Source organism: Thunnus albacares, chromosome 6, assembly GCF_914725855.1.
Source record: "Thunnus albacares chromosome 6, fThuAlb1.1, whole genome shotgun sequence".
NCBI lineage: Eukaryota > Metazoa > Chordata > Actinopteri > Scombriformes > Scombridae > Thunnus > Thunnus albacares.
Window position 1 is genome coordinate 3,760,804 of NC_058111.1, and position 21,365 is coordinate 3,782,168.

At 39.7% G+C, this 21,365-nt stretch overlaps 1 protein-coding gene and 6 non-coding genes across 7 annotated transcripts; 5 read left to right on the top strand and 2 right to left on the bottom strand.

The window, feature by feature from the left end:
• Positions 1-180: 180 nt before the first annotated feature.
• On the bottom strand, positions 181-2,629 carry dharma. The gene is made up of 3 exons (XM_044355258.1): positions 1,842-2,629; positions 1,263-1,471; positions 181-668 (listed from the first exon to the last, which is right to left on the bottom strand). Exons 1-3 carry the CDS (start codon positions 2,143-2,145, stop codon positions 549-551), a joined length of 633 nt encoding a protein of 210 aa, XP_044211193.1. The 5' UTR covers positions 2,146-2,629; the 3' UTR covers positions 181-548.
• Positions 2,630-15,073: 12,444 nt separating this feature from the next.
• Positions 15,074-15,165, bottom strand: trnar-ucu. Its single transcript is given in 2 exon segments — positions 15,074-15,109; positions 15,129-15,165. It is a non-coding gene; the product is annotated as a tRNA-Arg (tRNA).
• A 3,473-nt stretch (positions 15,166-18,638) lies between these two features.
• trnar-ucu lies at positions 18,639-18,730 on the top strand. The gene is given in 2 exon segments: positions 18,639-18,675; positions 18,695-18,730. It is a non-coding gene; the product is annotated as a tRNA-Arg (tRNA).
• A 385-nt stretch (positions 18,731-19,115) lies between these two features.
• On the top strand, positions 19,116-19,207 carry trnar-ucu. The gene is given in 2 exon segments: positions 19,116-19,152; positions 19,172-19,207. It is a non-coding gene; the product is annotated as a tRNA-Arg (tRNA).
• A 432-nt stretch (positions 19,208-19,639) lies between these two features.
• trnar-ucu lies at positions 19,640-19,731 on the top strand. The gene is given in 2 exon segments: positions 19,640-19,676; positions 19,696-19,731. It is a non-coding gene; the product is annotated as a tRNA-Arg (tRNA).
• Positions 19,732-20,064: 333 nt separating this feature from the next.
• Positions 20,065-20,156, top strand: trnar-ucu. The gene is given in 2 exon segments: positions 20,065-20,101; positions 20,121-20,156. It is a non-coding gene; the product is annotated as a tRNA-Arg (tRNA).
• Positions 20,157-21,072: 916 nt separating this feature from the next.
• Positions 21,073-21,164, top strand: trnar-ucu. Its single transcript is given in 2 exon segments — positions 21,073-21,109; positions 21,129-21,164. It is a non-coding gene; the product is annotated as a tRNA-Arg (tRNA).
• The last annotated feature ends 201 nt before the right edge of the window (positions 21,165-21,365 follow it).

A 21,365-nucleotide genomic window follows, 5' to 3' on the forward strand; every position in this document is an offset into this window, starting at 1 on the left:
GGGACTATACAGGATTTAAGATGACAGCCTAATAAATTAACAAGTGTTTTTCTCAGTGTGCTTCAATAGAAAGAAAATTATAAATGCAGTGTTTCTGTTTATATAAAGGCTACTGAAACAGGATTCAAGCAGTTAGTACAGATACTAAAAACTTAAAATAAAAACCATCACAGGACAGAATTCATATCACATGATCTTTAATACACTAATTTCAATAAATTAAATAGAAATACAAAATAATTAAAAACTTGAAAAGTACAAGTTGCTCAGTAGAAATTAAAGTAAAATGATAGTTAACTGTCCTTGAGGTTTTAAGTCCCAGGTGTCTGACTTTCCCAGCAGTGCCTGAATGTATCATCATAGTTAAAATTGTCTTATGTTGAATCCGCAGCAGCTACAGACAAGCAGCTTTCAACTGTAGTCAGCAGCTGATCCGGTAAGCATCCACCTTACTGACCCTTGAGCAGGATGTAGTCACCTGACCTTTGACCTCTAGGGGTGAGAGGATGTGTTTGACCTCTGAGACGGAGGCAGACTGTCTGTCAGGTTCAGAGGAAGGCGGTGAAGAACTTCTTGTCTGCTCCAGCAGTGGGGGAAGGTGAGGGGGATTTGGCCTTTGACCCGCTGCGCTGCCGCTTCCTCCTGGCTCTGCGGTTCTTAAACCACACCTGAAACACACACAGAAAGGAGATTTTCAGTTTCATGGTCTCATAGGTGGAGATCTTGTCCAAACAAGATAAACCACATCAACATTCATGTGCCAGAGCAGAAATATAAATTGTGTTTTGTAGAGAATAAACGATCCTCATATTTTGTGAGGAGGAACAGGTTTTGGGGAGCTTATGGCTCCACACAAATTAGATTTCTTCTGAATATTTGGGGTTGGGAAGACAGCTAGGCGGTTTCTTCAGTCTGGTTCTACAAACAGGTGATAACAAGCTTGTTTTGTAGTTCACTCCCCCTACAGAACGGCTGTGGGTCATGCGTCAAAATGTGACATGGAGAGGTTTTTGCGCAGTTTTGGGTTGTACAGGCTATTACGTTTATCTTAAACGTTAAATAATGGTTTAACTCTTTAGAATGTGTTTCCCTAAAGTTGATAAACATAATTTGCTTTATAAAAGGAGAAAAAGTTTCCTTGTTGCATTGGTGCATTATGCGTAAAATGCTACCTAAGACATTTTTAGGCAACTTGGAGAGATTTTACGCATTGCTGTGGGCGATGTTTGTTTGCCTACTGAGATTCATCACATCAGACTCACCCTGACTGTCTCCTCGTTCAGCCCGGTGCTCCTCGCAACCTCAGCGCGCGCCTCCACGGCTGGGTAGTCGGTGAGCTCGAACAGCGCCTCGAGCTGTTTAGTCTGACTGTCGGTGAACACCGTCCTCATCCGGGCCTTCTGACGCTGCTGCGACTGCGCCGTCAACTCGGTCGGATGGTAACCATGGTGACCCGCCAACGACTGAGGATCTGGTCAATAATAATACAAAAAAAACCATAAGTTAGTCAAGTGAAACACATAGAGGAAATGCACGAAAGGACAGATTTTGAATCACGGAGCGTCCACAGATTCTGCCCATTACCGTAAACTTTAGGCATTTGATCCACTTGATAGTTATAAATGACAAGTTTTATAGAATAAAAAACGCAGTTTATGATTTGCTGTTTCAATGAGAGATTATAATTTTCATTTTAAATCAAATTCAAAAGGTTTCTAAACAGTTTCTAAAAAGTTTTAAACTAAAAGTGATGAAACGGCTCATCTTTTAAAGCTAAAAAAATCAAGACTGAAATGAATGTTGGTCAACAAGATGAAACTGAGAATTAAATGTGTAAATACCTGCAGAGTCCGGGCTGAGGCGCATGTAAACTCCAGAGTTTGGATAAATGCTGCAGTCAGTGTGATGGAAACCGGCTCCGTACTGATAAAACGCGTCTCCAAAGCTCATCCCTCGGTACTGCAGGCAGTCGGGAACCGGCACTGGAGGAGCTGAAGGTCTGAGGCTCCTGGAGTCCAGACTGAATCCGCCGGGGATCCCGTGGAGATATCCATCTGGGGGAAACTCCATCATAGGCGGCTTGTGTCCGAACTGCGGGGAGAGGATGCGCTGGATGCTGAAGTCTGACACTCTGCTTCCGTCCATGCTGACAACTCAAGATCCAGAAAAGTTTCCAGAAAGCTTCTCCAGAGGCCTCTGAGCTCTGGAAGTCCCCTACAGTCCAGTTTTAAACAGAAGTCTGCAGATGGCATCAAACACCTGACGGCTCTTTAATATGTTAATGAGTTTGAATGTTTGATGCTGGAAGTTCAGTCAGACATGAGAAGGAAACTGGAACTTTGATTTGACCTCTGAACCCTCTGATGGTTTGAACTGAATGATGATGTGAATGACCGAGTATTTAAACTGTTTATTCAACTGGAATTAGTCACTTTGTTCATCTTCATCGGCCATTTACTCTTCTATTCAACCGTTAACTTTCACTTTTCTTCAAACAACTTAATTATTCTGCCGATATTATAGTTCAAGATACACAAACACTGGATTCTTCCAGTCTGCTTGTCTTTGTATGTTTATTATTTTTTAGTGTTTATCTCGGCTAATCTTTCTAGTTTCATTTAATAATTGGTGATATGCGATTATATCATGTTTTTATGTGAAAATGCATAAATAAATCGTGCTGCAAAGATAAAGTTAATGGTTTTTCCCTTTAATATTAAAACTCTTCACTGTCTTTTAAACAGTAAGTATCAAACTATATATAAAATATACAGAACAGAAAATAAATTGAGTAAAATGTTATTTCACTTTATTAGGACATTTCTCAGACATTTGTCTTGCATCATTATTCCGTTTAACATTCACAAAAACATCCAACCAGACAATAAAACAACATCATATCTATCTTATCTTTATCTTTATCAAATAAGCAGCTTTAATGTCATTTATTATTCTCCTAAATATTACGTTTATAAACATGACAACAACAGAAATTCATAATCCTGTCACCAAACATCTTTTTTGTCCTGTTTATTCTTGTTATTAAAGCCCTAAAACACAAACTATCACAAATGATCTGAATAGTTTGGGGGTAATAAGCTGCAGTGTTTGTCTGCGGTCAGCAGGTGGCGCCACACTCCGCTCAGTTTCTGCTGCACCAGCGGTGGAAAGTAACTGAGTACGTTTACTGAAATACTTCAGTCTTCAGATTGATGACTTCAGTCATTGTTAGAGATTAAAACAGCAGATTTCTATATTTTGGCCTCTGCTCCTTACAGAAGAAGCAGTGTGTAGTTTGGGGCCTCTGGTCATGTTGAGTTGTCAGCCGTTCCATCAAAAAGACATTTCACCTTCTCACATGGTGTCATTGATATGAGTGATTAATGCACAAAGGTAAAAATATCCAGTGAAGAGTAAAGATCAGAGAAAAGTCCAAAAAATGAATACAAATTTGTAGCAGAACTGTTTTTTTCTTTGTTTATGATCTCACAACCCTTCAGATTTATGTTGTGACCCTGTTGACTGGTACTGTATATATACAGTATCAGTCAAATGTTTAGACACAACTTTCCCATTCACTTGAATGAGAGAGTGTGACCAAACTTTTGACTGGTACTGTATATATATTCATATGTATGTATGTATATGTTCAGACCAGCTCCATCTCCAGCAGCTACAACAGTAAAATGCAAATCTAATTCATTATAATATGTACTTTATATAATATATCAGTCATGTGGGCTGATGGTTTGCAAAATGAATCCTTCTTAAAGTAATTTTAGCTGATAATATATCTGCACTTTTACTGAAAGGTCCCCTTCAGACGTGTTTTCAGATAAAAATAATCCTGCTTTAAATGCCTTAAATAAGATTTGAGTCTGATATCGTTTTTCCAACAAAAAAGGTCAAATAAAAATTCTTGAAATTACGTCTACTCTTTCAACCTCGTTAAAGAGAAAATCCAGTATCTATGAATATGTAGATAGTGTTCATTTTCAAAAGTTTCCTCATACTTCACTGTTAAGTTCATTCTCAGTGTTTGTGCACTGGAGGCTTCAAGTTTCCACATCACACTTGAGTATAAGTTGCATACTGGGTCACGATTGGCTTGTGATGTCACTAATGATGTTCGTAGGTACACAAGTTAAACTCAGATTAAAGGAGAGAACAGAGAAACTTTCCTCCTTCAGCAGACTCTGCACATACATCATTCTGCACAGAGAAGAGAACAAACATCCAACAGAAAGATCAAGAAGAAAAACATCTGAGTGAAGATAATATAAAGGATCCATCACTAAAAGAAGACGGAAACGTGCACAAATGGCACAACAACAACACAAATACTGATTGTATTCGTGACCCAGACAGACAAAGACACTGTCATGATATTTAGAGGAAGAGAAATTATCATAGCAAACAGGAATATATTGGAAAATATGAGAGTACAATACATTTACAACACCACAGCCGTACTGTACTCCACTTCAGAGGCATCTTAGGGATTTCACAGTGAAACCAGTGTGTTTGTACATGAATGCAGCTTTGATCTTTACCACATCACAGCTGTGTAGGTCAAACTCCATCAAGACTCAAGTGCAGAAGTTAATGAGCTTTTCACACATTTCTCTCTTTTGTCTTCAGTATCATCACAGTCCAGCTTCAGTCTGACAAACTGCAGCAATTTAAATCCTGACTCTCACACTGCAGCCAAGGCAAGTGTTTGAAAATTATACTACAAAAACAGAAGTAAAAATATAATTATTATACTGACGTCCTGTCCACATAGTGAAGAACAACCCATGTTATGTTACCTATTGGTGGTAGTAGTGTTATTTAATTTGAAGTAGTGCCTTTTAGCAGTATTTAGTAGGTATGTCTTACAGGTATATGTACAGTGGTGTCAAGAATACTTGAATTTTTACTTTACCAACATGTTTATTATGTTACAAGTTGTTTACAACCTTAAATGAAACTCTACAGTTTTATTTTAACTGGTTTAATATTCATTTAATAGTAAGTTAATAAGTAATAAACACAAACTAAGCTGCTGTTTCTGACTTTTAAAACAAAAGACTGTTTAAATTTGGAGGAATTCTTTATATAATGATAAAAAAAACAAAAAACAATAATGAATATAAATAAAATCTGATGTCGAGTCTGTTTCCACCCGGTGAATGTGATGTTGTTAAGCTCAGTTTGACTTCTAAGGGAAGATCAATAGGTGATCAATAGCATATCAATCAGTGTCGTCTCTGTAAACTCTCTCTGATCTGATCGATCGTTGACGGACATGAGAGGAATAAAAAAGAAACATCAGCAGATTTTCAAACATCATCAGAAAGCAGATTAAAGAGCAAAAGGAACATTTAAACATGATCTCAATACAATTCACACACATTAAATCAAACAACACAAAGGTCAAAGGTCAAACGGACAGTTCAGTGTCATAGACAATATTACAAATTTTGACAAAGTTTGAATTCTGTGGGATTCCAAAAGTCCTTAATAGTCATTTTAATATTTAATATTTTAAAAATAAACAAATGCTTTAATGTATTTGTGTAATAAAATGTTAGTATATTCCTGTATGATTATAACACTTCATATTATGGATTCACAACTATTTTATTTCATAATAATTTCTTTGAAGGTTTCCTGGAAAGAATTAGGGACTAATTATGGGGAAAATAAGCAACTCCTTGAAAGTTTTTGGAAACTTTCTTCTTGATATATTGAACATTTTGTCTTTAAAATGTCTTTATGTTCAGCTGACCTGCTGTGGGGGTTAATTGGAGTTAATACAGTATAATTGGAAGTATACCAGTTGAACAGTAATTAGTACATAAATGCATATTTCTATTTGGAATTTACAGACCTGTAAAATAAAGCGTCACCTATATTTAAATTGAATTGAATTATATTTACAAGTTTTAAAATAGTCAATTTGATGAAAACTAAAAGATAAGTGAAAGGTCAGAGGGTTCAGTAACTGGATTAACAGATGGAATAAACAGTCTTCTATAGTGCAACAGGTCTTTGTTTTCCTTGATGTTTGTCTCCCAGGAGGTGAACCCCCCCCCCCCCCCCCAACAAACTTCACCACACAAACACTTCAGTTAATGTCAAGATGAACCAGATTTTACCAAATGAAATCACGTAATGTGGCAAACAGCAGGCGGGACAGGAAATAGGCTACCTATAGCTTCACTAATGAGCAGAGCAGCTTCTTATCAAACACTTTACTGTTACTAAGCTGCTTCATTATTTCGTTGTTCAGTTATAAAATAAGAATTCCAACAATCAATATTTTCTGAATGAGAAGTCAGTCCCACCCCCTCTCTCAGACTAGCTGGACTCTGTGTTTAAAAGGGTCAATCAGACTGAAATCTGTGAAAAGCAAAAGAGTTAAAACCAGCAAAGAGCAAAAGTGTCGCCCCGTGTCTCATTGAAATGAATGGGAGGCTAAATCCAGTGTGACTGCAGCTTTAGGGCTATATTTGGGATTTGGGCAGAGGATTTTACACAAATTGAGAGGAAGGAGTGTCTGTGAGACTTTATGCAGGGCAAAGAAACCCTTGTTCCATATAGAATAAGGTAAAGCAGGTGAAATTGAAAAAGACTACATCGTTTATCCATGATTAATTTCTCACACTAAGACATCTCAGAGTGTGTTACTGTTCCCTGCGCAGCGTTTTGAGACGTCCATCTTGATTTGTCTTCGACGTTTCTATTCGTCTCGTAGGTTTCTCTCTTCCTCCTTCAGCTGTTGAATGATTCACATCAGGTGTGCTGGACTGAAACCCGTCAGATCTTTCTGTCAGACTCGGTTTGCTCTCGCTGCCTCGTCTCTCTCAGCATGAATCAGCAGACTGCTCACTGAGCCGGACTCCAGACATCCAGCCCCCCCCCCCCTCTCTCTTTCTCCCTCTTTCTCTCTCTCTGTCTGGCTGGTTCACTGTCTGTCTGGCTTGGCCTCTGTACTGTAGCTGATTAGTAAGCGCAGCGGGAGTTCACTCGCAGGGCTTCTTGGACAGGTTTCAATCCTCCACTCGCTGTATCTTGGCGACTGTTCAGAGCTCCTGCATGTCCGCTCACTGTGTCGGCAGGGTTTCAATACTCCTGTCCACTATGTATTTTGGCAGGGTTTCAATGTTATGTCTGCTCTGCACTGCTTTTATATTTTAAAACTCCTCACTGTCTCGGTTGGGTTTTAATACTCTGTCCACTGGCCATTGAGCTTTATCTCAAGAGCTGCATCCACTAGTAGGACTTTTCCACTGCAGGTGACAAAGTCCCTGCTTCGGGGGGTAGTGCTGTCTGACAGCGCAGGACCTATCGGAGAGGAGTTTGGATGGCTGAATGTCTCTGATTGGTCAAATGCAGACATCAAGACCAGACTGCTACAACTTGTGTACCGCTTCATTCAAGTAGTGTCTCTCTTAGGGGTGTGCTTGAATACAAATATGTTATTCGGCAAAGCACAAATAGTGTTTTTTGTTGTTGTTTTTTTAACGAATATTTGTTTCATACAAATATATCTCTGTCTCTCTCCTCCGCTCCGTCTATCAGCAGGTCTCAACGAGGGGAGTCACATCCACCTGCTACATGACGCACATTTCATAATTTGGACATCACTCCCGGAGAGTTGGGGGTGTTCCCAGAGATAAAGCTGAACTACTGACACATGCAAAATGCTCCCACGGGAACACTTATTGCACACTTTAATTTTTCTAAAATTAAAAGCATAATAAAAACAAAAACAGGATTTTTAAGACTCTTTCTTCTTTTTTTCAAATACAAATACAAATGATTTCACTGCCTCAACAAATACAGATACAAATACAAATACTGGGCCTTCTGCACATCTGTAGTCTCTAGTATTAATGGTGGACAAGTGTTGGACATTTACGTAAAAAAATCAAATGTAGGTTTTGTTGTCTGCTACAACAAGACAACAAGTCGATGATGTGACAACGCTGTGGTTCAGGTCTGGCTAGGTTTAGGGAAAGATGATGGTTTGGGTTAAAATGATCACTTTGTTAAGGTTAGAGAAACATGTGGTCGGGGTTAAAGTTAGGTGACTATCGTCATCATGGCTACAATAATAACCAGTTAGGGGACAGTCACAGTTATGTTTTTTACAAAACTGTCCCCAATTGCGGTTGGAAAAAGGAAACGAACATCGATTTCTTGAGGTCCAATGTTACAACAACCGCTAGATGGCATCTGTCACTCAAATGTAACTGTATGTCGTTTTTGGGCGACTGACATTATGACCTATTGTGTAGTTTTTCTTAAGAGTGAATGACAGAGAGGAATCAAACTTTACTTGCTGATTGTTTTATGGCCGTCACGTTCTGAATCTGGAATAAATAACCATCAGTCAGCAGACGACTCTCTGCAGTTTTCAGTCTCATTTTCTACCTCTGCATGTCTCCTTTTCATCCATTTATCACATCCACCAACAGTTGGGTGCAAAAGGAACTTTTAGTTCCTGACTTTTGTTCCTGGTTCAGTTGTTCCTGGAATTCTTTGGTTAAAATTTTCTGTAAGTGTTTCAGTATTAGTTGTACTCTGATGGATGGTTTCAGTGTTATGTCCAAGCAGCAGGTACCACGGCTTGAAGCCAAAGCAGAAGTATCTTAAAATGCTCCTAGATGTTTGCTCCAAATGACTCCCATTCAAAAAGTCTAGAAATTAAGTGTGCTGTTGGTCATTTTGTAAAATAATTGCTTCGTTAATTAGATTTGAAGTCTTATATTAGCTTCGCTGTCTGCTGTGTGGGTGTTGATTGACAGCTGTGATTGACGGTTGGCTCACCTGCTGCTCTCCCCGACTCCCACTGAGTTGAACTACTGTCACAATATTTCACTAAGTTTAATGTTCCTCGATTATAATTCCTGCCCTGTTAGCACAAACTTCTTGCAGCTACTGATGAATTGTTTGTTTTTAAAGATAGTGAGATTACTGATGGTACACTGTTTTATTATTCTGTATTTTTCAGATTCTGTAATACTGTATTTGGCACAATGAATGTATTGTGCATTATCCCTGTTAAAATAAACAATAAAAATACAAAAAGAAAGAATAAAACCAGCAGAGGAGGAGAGATAAGGAGGAGGGAGAGCCGAAGATTTGAGTCTCGGCCAGACTGACGTTTTTTGGCTGCAACCCAGCGATGACCTGAATCCTCTGAGGACAACAGAGAGGAAGAGACAGACAAGAGAGGGAGAGCGGGAAAGAGAGGAAATAAAATTAAGAGTAATCAAGATGATTTATTGATAATAATCAGTCCATGAAAACAGAGAAGAGAATCCTCAGTTTGTCTCTCTCTCTTTATCTCTCAACCGGTCAGATCAGCTGATCCACATCCCAGCGGAGAGGAAGATTATTCTGGTCTGCCTTCTGATACTATTAGGGAGTTTGGTCAGTGAATGAAACGTCCTGCTGACGAAATGCCTGCTGGAATCAAACTGAAAACTCTCTCTGGGTCTCTGCTCGATGTATGACTCATGGACAAATCACTCTGTTTTCGGGGGGGAGTTTTGGAAATATTGATTCTCGTGTAGCTGAATGGGATCCAAATTAATTACATGGAGATTCAAAGCTCCATATTCTTCAGTTGTCGTGGTTCGGTTTTATAATCTGCTCTGGCTCAGGATCAGAATACAATTTACAGTTTCATTTAGCAGACACATTTTTTAGTAGAATAATGATCTCTGTATTGCAGGTGTGAAAGAAAATTGAATAGTAGGTTATCATTTTATAAATCTTTTGTATATATGTTCCAAATGCTTTTAAACTAAGGGGTCAATGTTTGTTATATGTTGTCATTTTGGGGATATATCTTGGTGAAGAAATCCTACTCCTAGTCTGGTTGAACTCTTGAACCTGTATCTGACGGATTGCTTGCTGACCTCTGGGGTTAGCTAGGGAAATCTTTGTCTTAAGCCTACTGTTTTAAAGACTGTGTGGAGCTACCTAGACAAGCTAAAGTTGAAGGATGTAACAGTTTGTGGAAGAGTCCATTGAGGGACCAGACTGTTTTTAGCTTTTTACTTCTGGAGAGGTATAAAGCTGTCTAGTTTAGGTTCACACTCTTTATAGAAAGGGCTGGTTTTAGGGAAAGGGCCAGGACATTTGTATAATTGTTACTGATGGTGTGATGGATTGTACAGTGTCTACAACTGCTTCAACAAGTGTTTAATGCTTTCTTTATGTCTTTATGTGCCTCTTTCTGAAGAAAGTTTCCACAACACAGGTGAGCAAAAAGGGTTAAACCAGCCAAATGACTGATTGACAGCAGCAGGGTCATGTGTTCAAATTAGGTGACAACCATGCTGATTGGAGGCTTAAATGCTATGTTGTATCAGCTGGAGGGACGAACTCTTGCGGGGTTAAGGTTAGGGTTAAATTCTCGCAAGAGTTTCGCAAATTGTCCTTCCGGTTGCTCCAATCAAGCACCAACATTTCTTGAATTAGACCCACTTTCTGTTATGTTTCCTAGAGGAGTAATGGGAACTTCGGACAACTCAGAGGGTCTAAATATTGAATCTGCTGCTGAGAAAAATGTGACAATACACCTGCTCACACATGAAAACTCAGGTGGACTTTACACAAATCAATAAAGTGAGCTGCTAACATAAATTTAATAAATACCTGTTCGTCACCTGACTGTAAAGCCCAGTATCCCTGGGAATCAAGTTTATATTGGATGATTCCTCATGATTTACATCCAACGCCAAGAACATTCAGTGTCAGTGCTGGAAGTAGTGTGTCTGCTCAGCTGCAGCACATTAAACAGCATGTAAACATACCTGCGAATGTCACTGCAGATCCATTAGATGCTGGTTTGGTCGTAACTCTTCAAAATCCCTATTAGCGACATGCTGTTTGTCCATTACTTGTAGCTGCAGCAGTTTGTTTACTTTGTCCCTGTTCTGTATGGTGTAACACCAGTAGCCTGCCAGCTGCTGTCAATCAAACACAGACACTGACACGCCCACAAGCCAGCTGAGACAAAAAGGAGCATTTCTGATATTTACTCAAAGACCTTTTTTCTTCATTCTAATAGCACAAAACTATTAACAATACATTAAATATATTTTTGACTGCAGAGAGGGATGATTAAATGTGATTTTCATTTTCATTTCATCTCTCTGTGTGTCTCTGTGACATTTGTCAACCCACTTACATAATAATGACCCTGATTGAATATTCACAGCTGTGTGATTCAGCTGCAGTTCGTTATTCTGACCAGCAGGAGGCGATGCAGACAGCGGAGCAGAAATGCGGCTGTTACAACCATTATGTAATGTCTCTGTCTTCCCAGTCATCTCTCTGCTTCTCTTTTATCCTTTCATCGACTTATCTTTCATTCAGCCATTCTCTCTCTCTCTCTCTCTCTCTCTCTCTCTCTGTCTCTCTCTCTCTCTGTCTCTATCTCACACACACACACACATTTTCCCTCAAAGAGTCTTTGTCTCTTTTCTTTCACTGGTTACAACCAATTCTATCAATAAATTATGATTTTAAATTAACAGGAAGATATTCAAGTCTCGGTTCTTTGTCTGACATGCACACACACACACACATACACACAAACACACACTAGACAGTCATTAGACAACTGTCCGACCTTCACTGCTCTGCAGAGCCCACAGGAGACACAACACACACACACACACATACACTGTGGGTCCAGATAGATGAGAAAGCCTCCCTCCTGCCACACTGTTCGTCACCTGAGGTGGTACAGAAGTCTTTCTCTGAATAATGTGATCTCTCCTCAGGCACGCTTGATTTAACTCAACTCTGCAGGATTTTTTTCCTCTGCAAAGACCTCAGAGAGATCCACCCGTCTTTACTCCCACTGATTAAATGCACCTCCACCAGATTTCCACAGAGCTGAACTCTGATTCTACCAGAGGAGAGAAAGACACAGACAGATAATATGGGACTAAAGTAATTTGGACATCTTCAGTCACTCAAACATTTTCCAGATTTTGAAGCACTTATCTTTCGTTAAACAAAGCAGCAGCTGAATGTTTAAAGGCACGCTGTGGAGCTCTGGAGAAATGTTTTAATGAGCAGGTCCTTGTTTTGTTTGTATCTCATGCTGAATGTCTTCATGGCTCCACTTGGTTCTTGGTAAAGGAGACCAGATCCAGGACCTGAGACACAGGTCTGTGTGTCAATATGTCTGATCCAAACAAACTCCATCAGCTCTGATCATGGGGTGCGTCATCATCATTATAATCATCATCATCATCATCATCAAAGGATAAAGATGTGTTTTAAGGCATAAAGAGAGTGTGACTGTGCAGGAAGAATAGAAGACATATTGCTGCTCTTTTCCACCCCGACAATTCATTAACTGGTGCATCAATCAGCTGTCAGTGTTCCTGTTGGCGCTCTCTTCAGGTTTGTTTGGATCTGTTTGGGTCTACCGTGTTCTGGATCAGGTCTATCTTCAGGTCTGTTCAGGCCAGGTCAGACTGTGCTCAGGTCGCTTTCAGATTGGGTCTCTTTTTTAAAAAAAAAATAATTTATGCATGTCAGGTTTCAGAGTCTGCTTCAGGGTCCAAAATTTTGGACCAAGAAAAGAAAGCAATGCACCAGCAAAATGAAAGGGAGGAAGACTGATGTTAGCTGATGTAAACATGGATGTTGACATTGCAGATTCAAAACTCTCTTTTAATTAAGCATTTGCTTGCACAGCACAGAAACCACACTCTGTTGCTCAGCTGGCTTACAGTTGAAAAAAAAAAGTGTTTGTTTTCTTGCATGACTGCAGAAGACTCCAGATCTTTCAATCGACTTGCAATGTGCTTGACTAGAAGTCCAACATGCTATCCACTGAGACACTATTTGTACATGTCTTAAAGGGGACATATTCTGCACATGTTCAAGGTCTATATTTTTCATCCTGGGGCTCTACTGGAATATCTTATTTATCTTATACTGGTCCATTGTGAAACCTGATGACTGTGCTGTCGTCTCCAATCAAGCCGACATGATCACCGGTGTGAGAAAGAGGTGATGAATCGTTTCTAACATGCTATCACTTGTTATAATCCATCACTTTTCATTTGGAAAGTAAATGAGAGGTTCACCTTAAAAGTAGAGGGTTGGTTTGGTGGTTTTGGTCAGCTGTCTCACTTTCAGGATGATACCTGCTCGTTGAAAATATGAGAAATGTTTCCTGTAAACAACAAGGACAACAAAAACTATGTAATTGAACCCTTTTTTTTTATGGAGGTAATTTCTCTCCTCATAGTGTGTCAGATAAAAGTGGCTAATGCTCCCCCTCGCTGCTATTAAAAAGGTCAGAACTGATGTAGCAGCAAAGGTCAGTAAATGCGCACAAACACACACACACACACGCAAACACACACACACACACGCACGCAAACACACACAGTTTTTCAGCTTTTCAGATGTGCAGCTCATGTACAAGTGCACATCTGAACAAAAGAAAGGGTCAAGGGAGGCGAGTTCAATTATGCAGTGTGTGTGTGTGTGTGTGTGTGTGTGTGCGTGACAGATAGGGGTGGGTGTGGCGTAAAGACAGTAAGGAGCATCTGCTGGCTGATTGGTCAGTTTGGGGGTACATATGGTGCTCTGATTGGCTAATTTGGGTCACAATAGGAGCTGTGATTGGCTGACAGGCGGACAATCGCTGTATCATTGGTCAATTTAGAGAACAAAAGGCTGTTTGGGCACTGAGGCGGAAAGGTGAAGAGGTCAGTGTGTGTGTGTGTGTGTGTGTGTGTGTGTGTGTGTGTGTGTGTGTGTGTGTGTGTGTGTGTGTGTGTGCGGTTCATTGTGTCGTATGGGAAGGGCGAAATGTTTTCTGTAGCATTTCATGCAAGTATGAAGTATATTGAAATAAAATAATTGTAAACTTTTGTAGTAATTCCTTTACTGGTCATAAATCCTCTTTTACCAGTTCGTAATGTTATTATATAATTACATTGTTGCTCACAGTTCTCATCTCTGAATGTACAATAACCAGCTGAATCTGACACAGCATGAGATGTTCACTACATCAGAATATATACTGTATACGTTTCTGAATTTGGTTTTGCTACAAAATGCTGTAACCATTGAAATCAACGTGTAGAAGATGATTTAGAGTATTTATTAGAGGGTTCTGAATACTTCAGTGAGCTGACCGATGAGGGGAGGAAGCGAGCAGCTATTATATTATCTCTGTCACAACCATCCAAATTTATATAACCCTCCTCTTCTAAATGAGAGGCAACACCAATTAAGCCTCTTCCTCTTCGTATCCATCTTGCCGTGAATAAAAACAGGAGAAATTGATGATGGTCACTGATTTACCCTGAAGAAGTCACAAAGTCGCCACGTCATGAGGCTACAAGCACTAATTTTGCAAGATTACGCAGATGAGTTATAATGTGCCATTTTATGGCATAGAGGGGAAATTATCCTCTGCTGCTGTACAGTTGAGAGAAGGGTTTAGCAGCAGAAGTAACTAACTAACGTATTTATTTACCTTATTATTCAACTTCATACAGAACCTTATTCTTCTTTTCCTCTTTATTCATACTAACCTTCTTCTTAGTGATTACTAAGGTGGTAAAAATACATCAGGTTGGTGTAAAAAAACCCCAAGAAACATGATTTAACCTGACTCACAACCTTTGACTCACTGCTCCTGTGCTTAACTAGAAATCCATAATGATATCCACTGTACCACAAAGCCTTGTGTTAGCTGCTGCTGACAAGTCATGTCAAATCAATTTTAATTATTAAGCCCTAAATCATAAATTTGTCTCAGGACCCAGAAGACCTGCAGGATGTTTGTGCACTCAGTACTTTGTGTTTTTCTGCTGTTGGAGCAACAGCGCTAGCTAGCAATGTAGTGACCATTAATAATTTCATATAAATCACTCAATCAAGAGTCCACATTACACATGAGTGAACTTCAAGCTTCAGTTGTTGCTGTTGATCTGATGGTTCACAGATGAGAAGGGCTTGGATGTCTTCCAGCATTAACACCTCTAGCTCTTTCATCACTAAATGCAGCTCGATGTCTTCTAAAGGTCGACTCTGGTGGGACTCGAACCCACAACCTTTGAATCACTCCTCTTGTGTTCAACTAGAAGTCCAATGCGCTATCCATTGCGCCACAGAGCCACTTGTGTAGGGTTACTGATAGGTTTCTGCCTTACTCAGTAGACTTGCTGCTGACGCTAGAAAACTCAACAAATGCACGATTAACTAAAATGACTGAATTCCCTCTGATAGCCATCCAGTAGTATCAAGGTCTGTACTATGGGGTTGAATAAAACCTCCAACCTGTAAAGATCAACTCTGGTAAAAACTCTGGTATCAAACCCACAGACTTTGAACCTCTTCTCCCATAGTTACCTAGAAGTCCATCCATTGCACCCATTGTTTTTCGACTGTTAGATGTTACAACCTCCCTGAGGTTCAGGACGGTGATTCTTGTGTCATGGTTCTGGCTTGTTGTGGAAAGCATGGAAACCTGGAGACAAGTATATTCAAAAATCCAGACTTATACTGCAGGCTGGTGTTTGGTCAGGCCTGCAGGACAAAATCCTGCACCATCTTTGATTTTACATGGTTTGTATGGACTTTGAAAGAACTTAAGTTTGTGTCAGAGTAAATCATGGTTTTTGTTATTTTGCATCCAACTGAAATCATTTTTTATGCTATTAAAAAACATTCATAGCATTTGCATCAAATCTAATTCATGCCCAAGTTATTGTTTTCTTTGTGTTCCCTCTGATAGCTGTCCATTGGTATCAGGGTCTGCATACTAGTCAACCTTTGAAATCTTCACCTGTTGCTATCTAGAAGTCCAATGTGCTATCCATTGTATCACAGAGCCATATCCTGCAACCAGGAATCCTGGGTAAGAGAGTAAGATAAACATTATTTCACAAGTTGTACAAATTAACACAAAGGCATGAACAGGAAATATATATAACATGTCTTTAACTTCAGTGTCTTTTTCATCAGCTTTACTCTTCTGTAGCTCCACCCACTGAGGTTTAACCAAATAGTATTATCTCTGCCTCCGGAGCAGACTGTGGTGCTAATGCTACCATAGGGACTCCCCTCCTGAGCCTGGATGCTCTCAGTGGTCTTAGCTCAGTGAACCATGCAAAATGTCTTCACTGGAGCCAAGAGATGCATCTGTCATCAGACTGCCATCAGCTAATCCTCTGCAGCTTCACAATGACTCCAAAGCATCTACTCAGCAGCTAAGAACTGCTTCTACTTAGCTCAGTAACTGCTTAAACCCAATCCACTGAGAGGAAACCACATCAGAAATCTGCCTATTTAGCTCTTTGGCCACTTATACCCACGTGAGGTTAATCAAGTGTTTGAAACGCCACATGCACCATCTTAGGAAACTCAACCCACTGGGATGTTAATGCGTCGTTAGATATCTGTAAGCCATCTTAGAAACACATCTACTTACCAAGATCCAACTGAGGCAATCAACCCAACACCACAAGAGTTTGTTCACTCTTCCGCAACTGAGAGACGATGTTTGCAACGTGCAAAACAGACAACTGAGTTCTATCTCTTGTAGCTGGAAAGCTAGCTTTCTAGGGATGTTTGAAGACTTGGTACTTCAAGTTCATGCTGAACAAATGCAGTGTGTGCACAGTGCTACAGATCCATCTGCTGTGACATTTAGGTGAAGGCATTGTAGACATACAGCTATTTAAGATTTGATGTAGACTGTAGAACTTTTTCAATAAGTTCAAATCAAGATGTGACTTTTGTGTGAGCCAAAATTCTGCCAAAACATATTATAGGTACCTCTTGGCCCTTTTCAATTGCAGACAGCAGTGTCAGTCATGATTTAAGGCTTTACAGTTTCAGTACCAATACTAAAATAATTTTATACCTTATTGTGCAATGCATAAACATTTAAAAGCTTAATTTAAGCATGATTTAAAAGCATCATACAATCATTTAATGTAATATCAAGCCTTATAATTCCTTCTAAAAACAGGAGAGACAGTAGTAAAAGATGATTATTTGAGTTTAAACTCATCCTAATCAGCTCAATTAACAATTATGTTTGACTACATTAGCTACGTCAAAAACAGAGAATTTGAAATGAGCATATTAAACACAGTCAAACATAATAAGAGCCTAATAAAACTGAATTCCCTATATATATTCATGAATTATTATCAGCACAGTCTGAAAGTGAGCCAGACAGAGCGTGAAGGCAGACAGACGGGACCATGGCAACGTCATCTACTCTACTGGCTTCTTGAAGCTACGCTTAGCAATATTATGTTTATGTAAACAGAAAATCAGAAAGCAGAGCCGACTGCCTCATTCATAAAACCTGAGGCGATTTGGATTCCAAAATAAATTCTGCTGTCAGTTTGGAGACTGGTGGAAAGTCAAAATAAGAGAGTAAAGAGAGAGCAGAAGATGGTTGAGATCTCCTGTAATTAAAACAGACCATGCTTGGATCATTACATTTATGATTTAAGTGGCCAGTTAACTTTCAAACTTCACCAAGATTTACAAACAGAAACAGTTTGAACACTTCAAATTGGCTGGTGGAGGTGATGAACTCAGCAGCCACCGTCTTAAATCTACCAGCTTCTTGGCTCGTGTTCAGTGTCGAATTCCCTCTTTACTCGTAGCCAGAACTACAATACATTGTCTTGGTGTAATTGTCTTCACAGAGTGCGGTTCATCGTGGCTGTAAATAGCCTCAGAACAAGCGTCTTATGTAATTTCCTGCTAAACCTCTTTTTGAAATACGGCGCTTACGTAACTGTCCTACAATGCCAGGTCTCATTTAAATAATTGCATAGAGATAAAGTCACTGCAACAATCTATGGCCCAGTGTGTGTGAACTCATTTACATTTATGCAGATGAGCCACACATGTGTACACACACACACACACACACACACACATGCACACACATACATGAGCCAGGCGTTGATTTGTGCTATCTGTCAGTCGTCCTCTGGTGTGTGTTTGTCTGTTTATGCATATAAACACATGTATTTATGCAGCATATGTATTTCTACTATTATATTATATAGATATTATAAAACATTATGTGTTTGCCGTTATGTTTTACTGTGTGTGTGTGTATTTATACAGGATGTCATATTGTCTATGTATTATTCACATCATGGTGACTCACTTCCACTCTCAACAAACTTTTGGTCTCCACAAGGTTAACTATTTATTTTAGGGCTGAAGAGTAATTCTGCTTTATCACAACTTGGATCTTATTATTTTTTTGTCCATTATTTTTTTTTATCAGTAATAACAACATTGTGAGATCTCGGAAAATACCACTGACATCACTTACAAGAACACAGGTTGTAAATAAACAAACTAATCCAGATTATCCAAACCGCTTTATTTGGAGGTCAAACTGAAAGTGACAGCAGCTGAAACGTTGCAATAATTCTTCATTGCACAAGAAAACTGTATGATATGTCAAAGTTTAATCTCAAAAATCCAACTGACTCAACAGTCAGTGAGTACAAACTCACACCATGCAGTCAGACTTTGTTTAAACACACATAACTTTATTTTAAATTCTAGTACAGATGCAACAGTTTCTGTTCAATTAAAAAAAATGTGGCTCTGTGGCGCAATGGATAGCGCATTGGACTTCTAGAAATGTAAGGGAGAAGTGATTCAAAGGTTGTGGGTTCGAGTCCCACCAGAGTCGTGCTTTATAAATTGCCAGGATGATGAAAGAGAGGTACTTATGCTGGAGGACTCTAAAATCACTAAACACTTAATGCGAAAGCACTGATTGGACATTAAAGCATATTTGGCTCTTATGAGGGCTTTTGATAAAATTGAGTGTGACACGTAATTTATAATTTAATTTTTTTTTTTTAATTGATATTTTTTTTCATGGGACATGCCCTGCTGTATTGCTACCTGATGCTGCAGTTTAATGTCCCCAACTGTGTATTGAAGTTACAGTACAACTACAGAAACACACTGAAGTCATGGACATCCTGCAGGTATTTTGGCAGCAGTAGATGGGCTTTATTTAGGTCAATATAAAAAAAAAAGACTTGATTTGTCAGTATAGGTCAAAAAGAGGCTCTGTAGCGCAATGGATAGCGCATTGGACTTCTAGACTAGTGCAGGCGAAGTGATTCAAAGGTTGTGGGTTCGAGTCCCACCAGAGTCGAGCTTTACACAATGGCAGAGTGATGAAATAGATTTATGTTCCAGTCAAACCGTTCTCTCAACTGTAAGCTAGCAAAGCAAAATCAATGGTTGCTAGCAGCTAGCTGGAGAATTGAGGTCCAACCTGGGGTGATGCAGGATTTGTTGTTAGCGAAAGTAACTTCATGTTTAACTCTGGGTTTTCAGGGTTATAATGGTGGTTCACTTCTTACCGGGGTACATCGCCATGGTAATTTACGCTGAACAGCTAACCTGCTCCGGAGCAGTGAAACCCATACATATGTTAGCATTGAACAGCTGGCGAGACCTCAAAGAAGAAGTGGTTATGAAAAACGACACCTCCAACTTTCAGGCCGTAAATTCATTTATATAAAATTACTGGTGGGGTGAGATATTTCACTGTGTGATCATGTCAGAACCATGAGAAACATGAGGCTCTGTAGCGCAATGGATAGCGTATTGGACTTCTAGACACGTACAGGAGAAGTGATTCAAAGGTTGTGGATTCGAGTCCCACCAGAGTCGAGAGAGGTACTTATGCTGGAGGACTAAACGCTTCATGTGAAAGCACTGATTGGACAATAAAGCATCATTGGCTGTTATGAGGGCTTTTGATAAAATTGAATGTGACACATAATTTATATTTTTCTATCTTTTTTTTTTCAGGGAACATGTCCTGCTGTATTGCTACCTGATGCTGCAGTTTAATGTCCCCAATTGTGTGTTGAAGTAACAGTACAACTACAGAAACACACTGAAGTCATGGACATCCTGCAGGTATTTTGGCAGCAGTAGATGGGCTTTATTTAGGTCAATATAAAAAAAAAAGACTTGATTTGTCAGCAGAGGTCAAAAAGAGGCTCTGTGGCGCAATGGATAGCGCATTGGACTTCTAGACTAGTGCAGGCGAAGTGATTCAAAGGTTGTGGGTTCGAGTCCCACCAGAGTTGACCTTTACATGTTGTCAGAGTGATGAAACAGATTTATGTCCCAGTCAAACCGTTCTCTCAACTGAAGCCAGCAAAGCAACAGAACCAAATCACCTCTCTAAGGGCAGGTCTGAACACAGCAATCATACTTGGATGTGAACAGAAAACAGCTGTATGAAGACGTGAGGATGTGGTCTCGGTCTATTCCCAAACAAACCCTGGAATGAATAGTTTGCTTTGGGAACATGTTTCGACCCAACTACCTGGCATACTCTGCAAGTCTTAGCTACATGGCTCTTGTTGCCAAGTGCGCTTCGCATGCTGGGATGCGGATTAGCAAAATCATGAGTTGTTAGCAGCTAGCCAGAAGATTAATTGAGGTCTGATCTGGACTAGTGTAACAAAGAACGTTGTATTAGGCAGATAGAAGTTTCTTCAGGACCTCCTTCCTGTGTTTATGTTCTTGCTCCCTCCCCAGACACATCTGACCAAGGAGCAGAGAGAGTGAACGCTCTCACCTGGCTCTTAGTAATACATTAAGGTTAGCTTGGACTTTTCTCTGTGTGAAAAGAAACCGAACCAAGAGGTACAAAGTTTATCAATTCATCCTCTGATTTGGACCAGAACAAACAAACTATAGGTTTCAAAATGTCTTAAGTGTCAGGTCAGCCCAGAAAGTGCACAGCTAAATTCATTTATGCAGCTTTAATTGTAGTGCTGGAAGTTTGGTGACTACTTGCAGGTCATGCCCTGGCTACTGTCTGCTGTAGCCCCTTGCATGCTGAACACGATGTAATAGAACAGAAACATACATTGGCACTGAACAGCCGGAGACCTCAGAGAAGGAGCGGTTATGAAAAACAACTCCTACAACTTTCAGGCTGTAAATTTATTGATATTTAACTGTGTGATCATGTCAGAAACATCAGAAATGTGAGGCTCTGTAGCGCAATGGATAGCGCATTGGACTTCTAGACTAGTGCAGGTGAAGTGATTCAAAGGTTGTGGGTTCGAGTCCCACCAGAGTCGAGCTTTACACGTTGGCAGAGTGATGAAACAGATTTATGCTCCAGTCAAACCGTTGTCTCAACTGAAGCCAGCAAAGCAACAGAACCAAATCACCTCTCTAAGGGCAGGTCTGAACACAGCAATCATACTTGGATGTGAACAGAAAACAGTTGTATGAAGACCTGAGAATGTGGTCTCGGTCCATTCCCAAACAAACCCTGG

Excerpts from the sequence above, each read along its gene's own strand:
- dharma (XM_044355258.1), bottom strand. The coding sequence starts at position 2,145 with ATGGACGGAAGCAGAGTGTCAGACTTCAGCATCCAGCGCATCCTCTCC. Across the intron at positions 1,472-1,841 it reads CCTCAGCCCGGACTCTGCAG|ATCCTCAGTCGTTGGCGGGT; the intron begins GTATTTACACAT and ends ATTATTGACCAG. Across the intron at positions 669-1,262 it reads TGAACGAGGAGACAGTCAGG|GTGTGGTTTAAGAACCGCAG; the intron begins GTGAGTCTGATG and ends TGTGTGTTTCAG.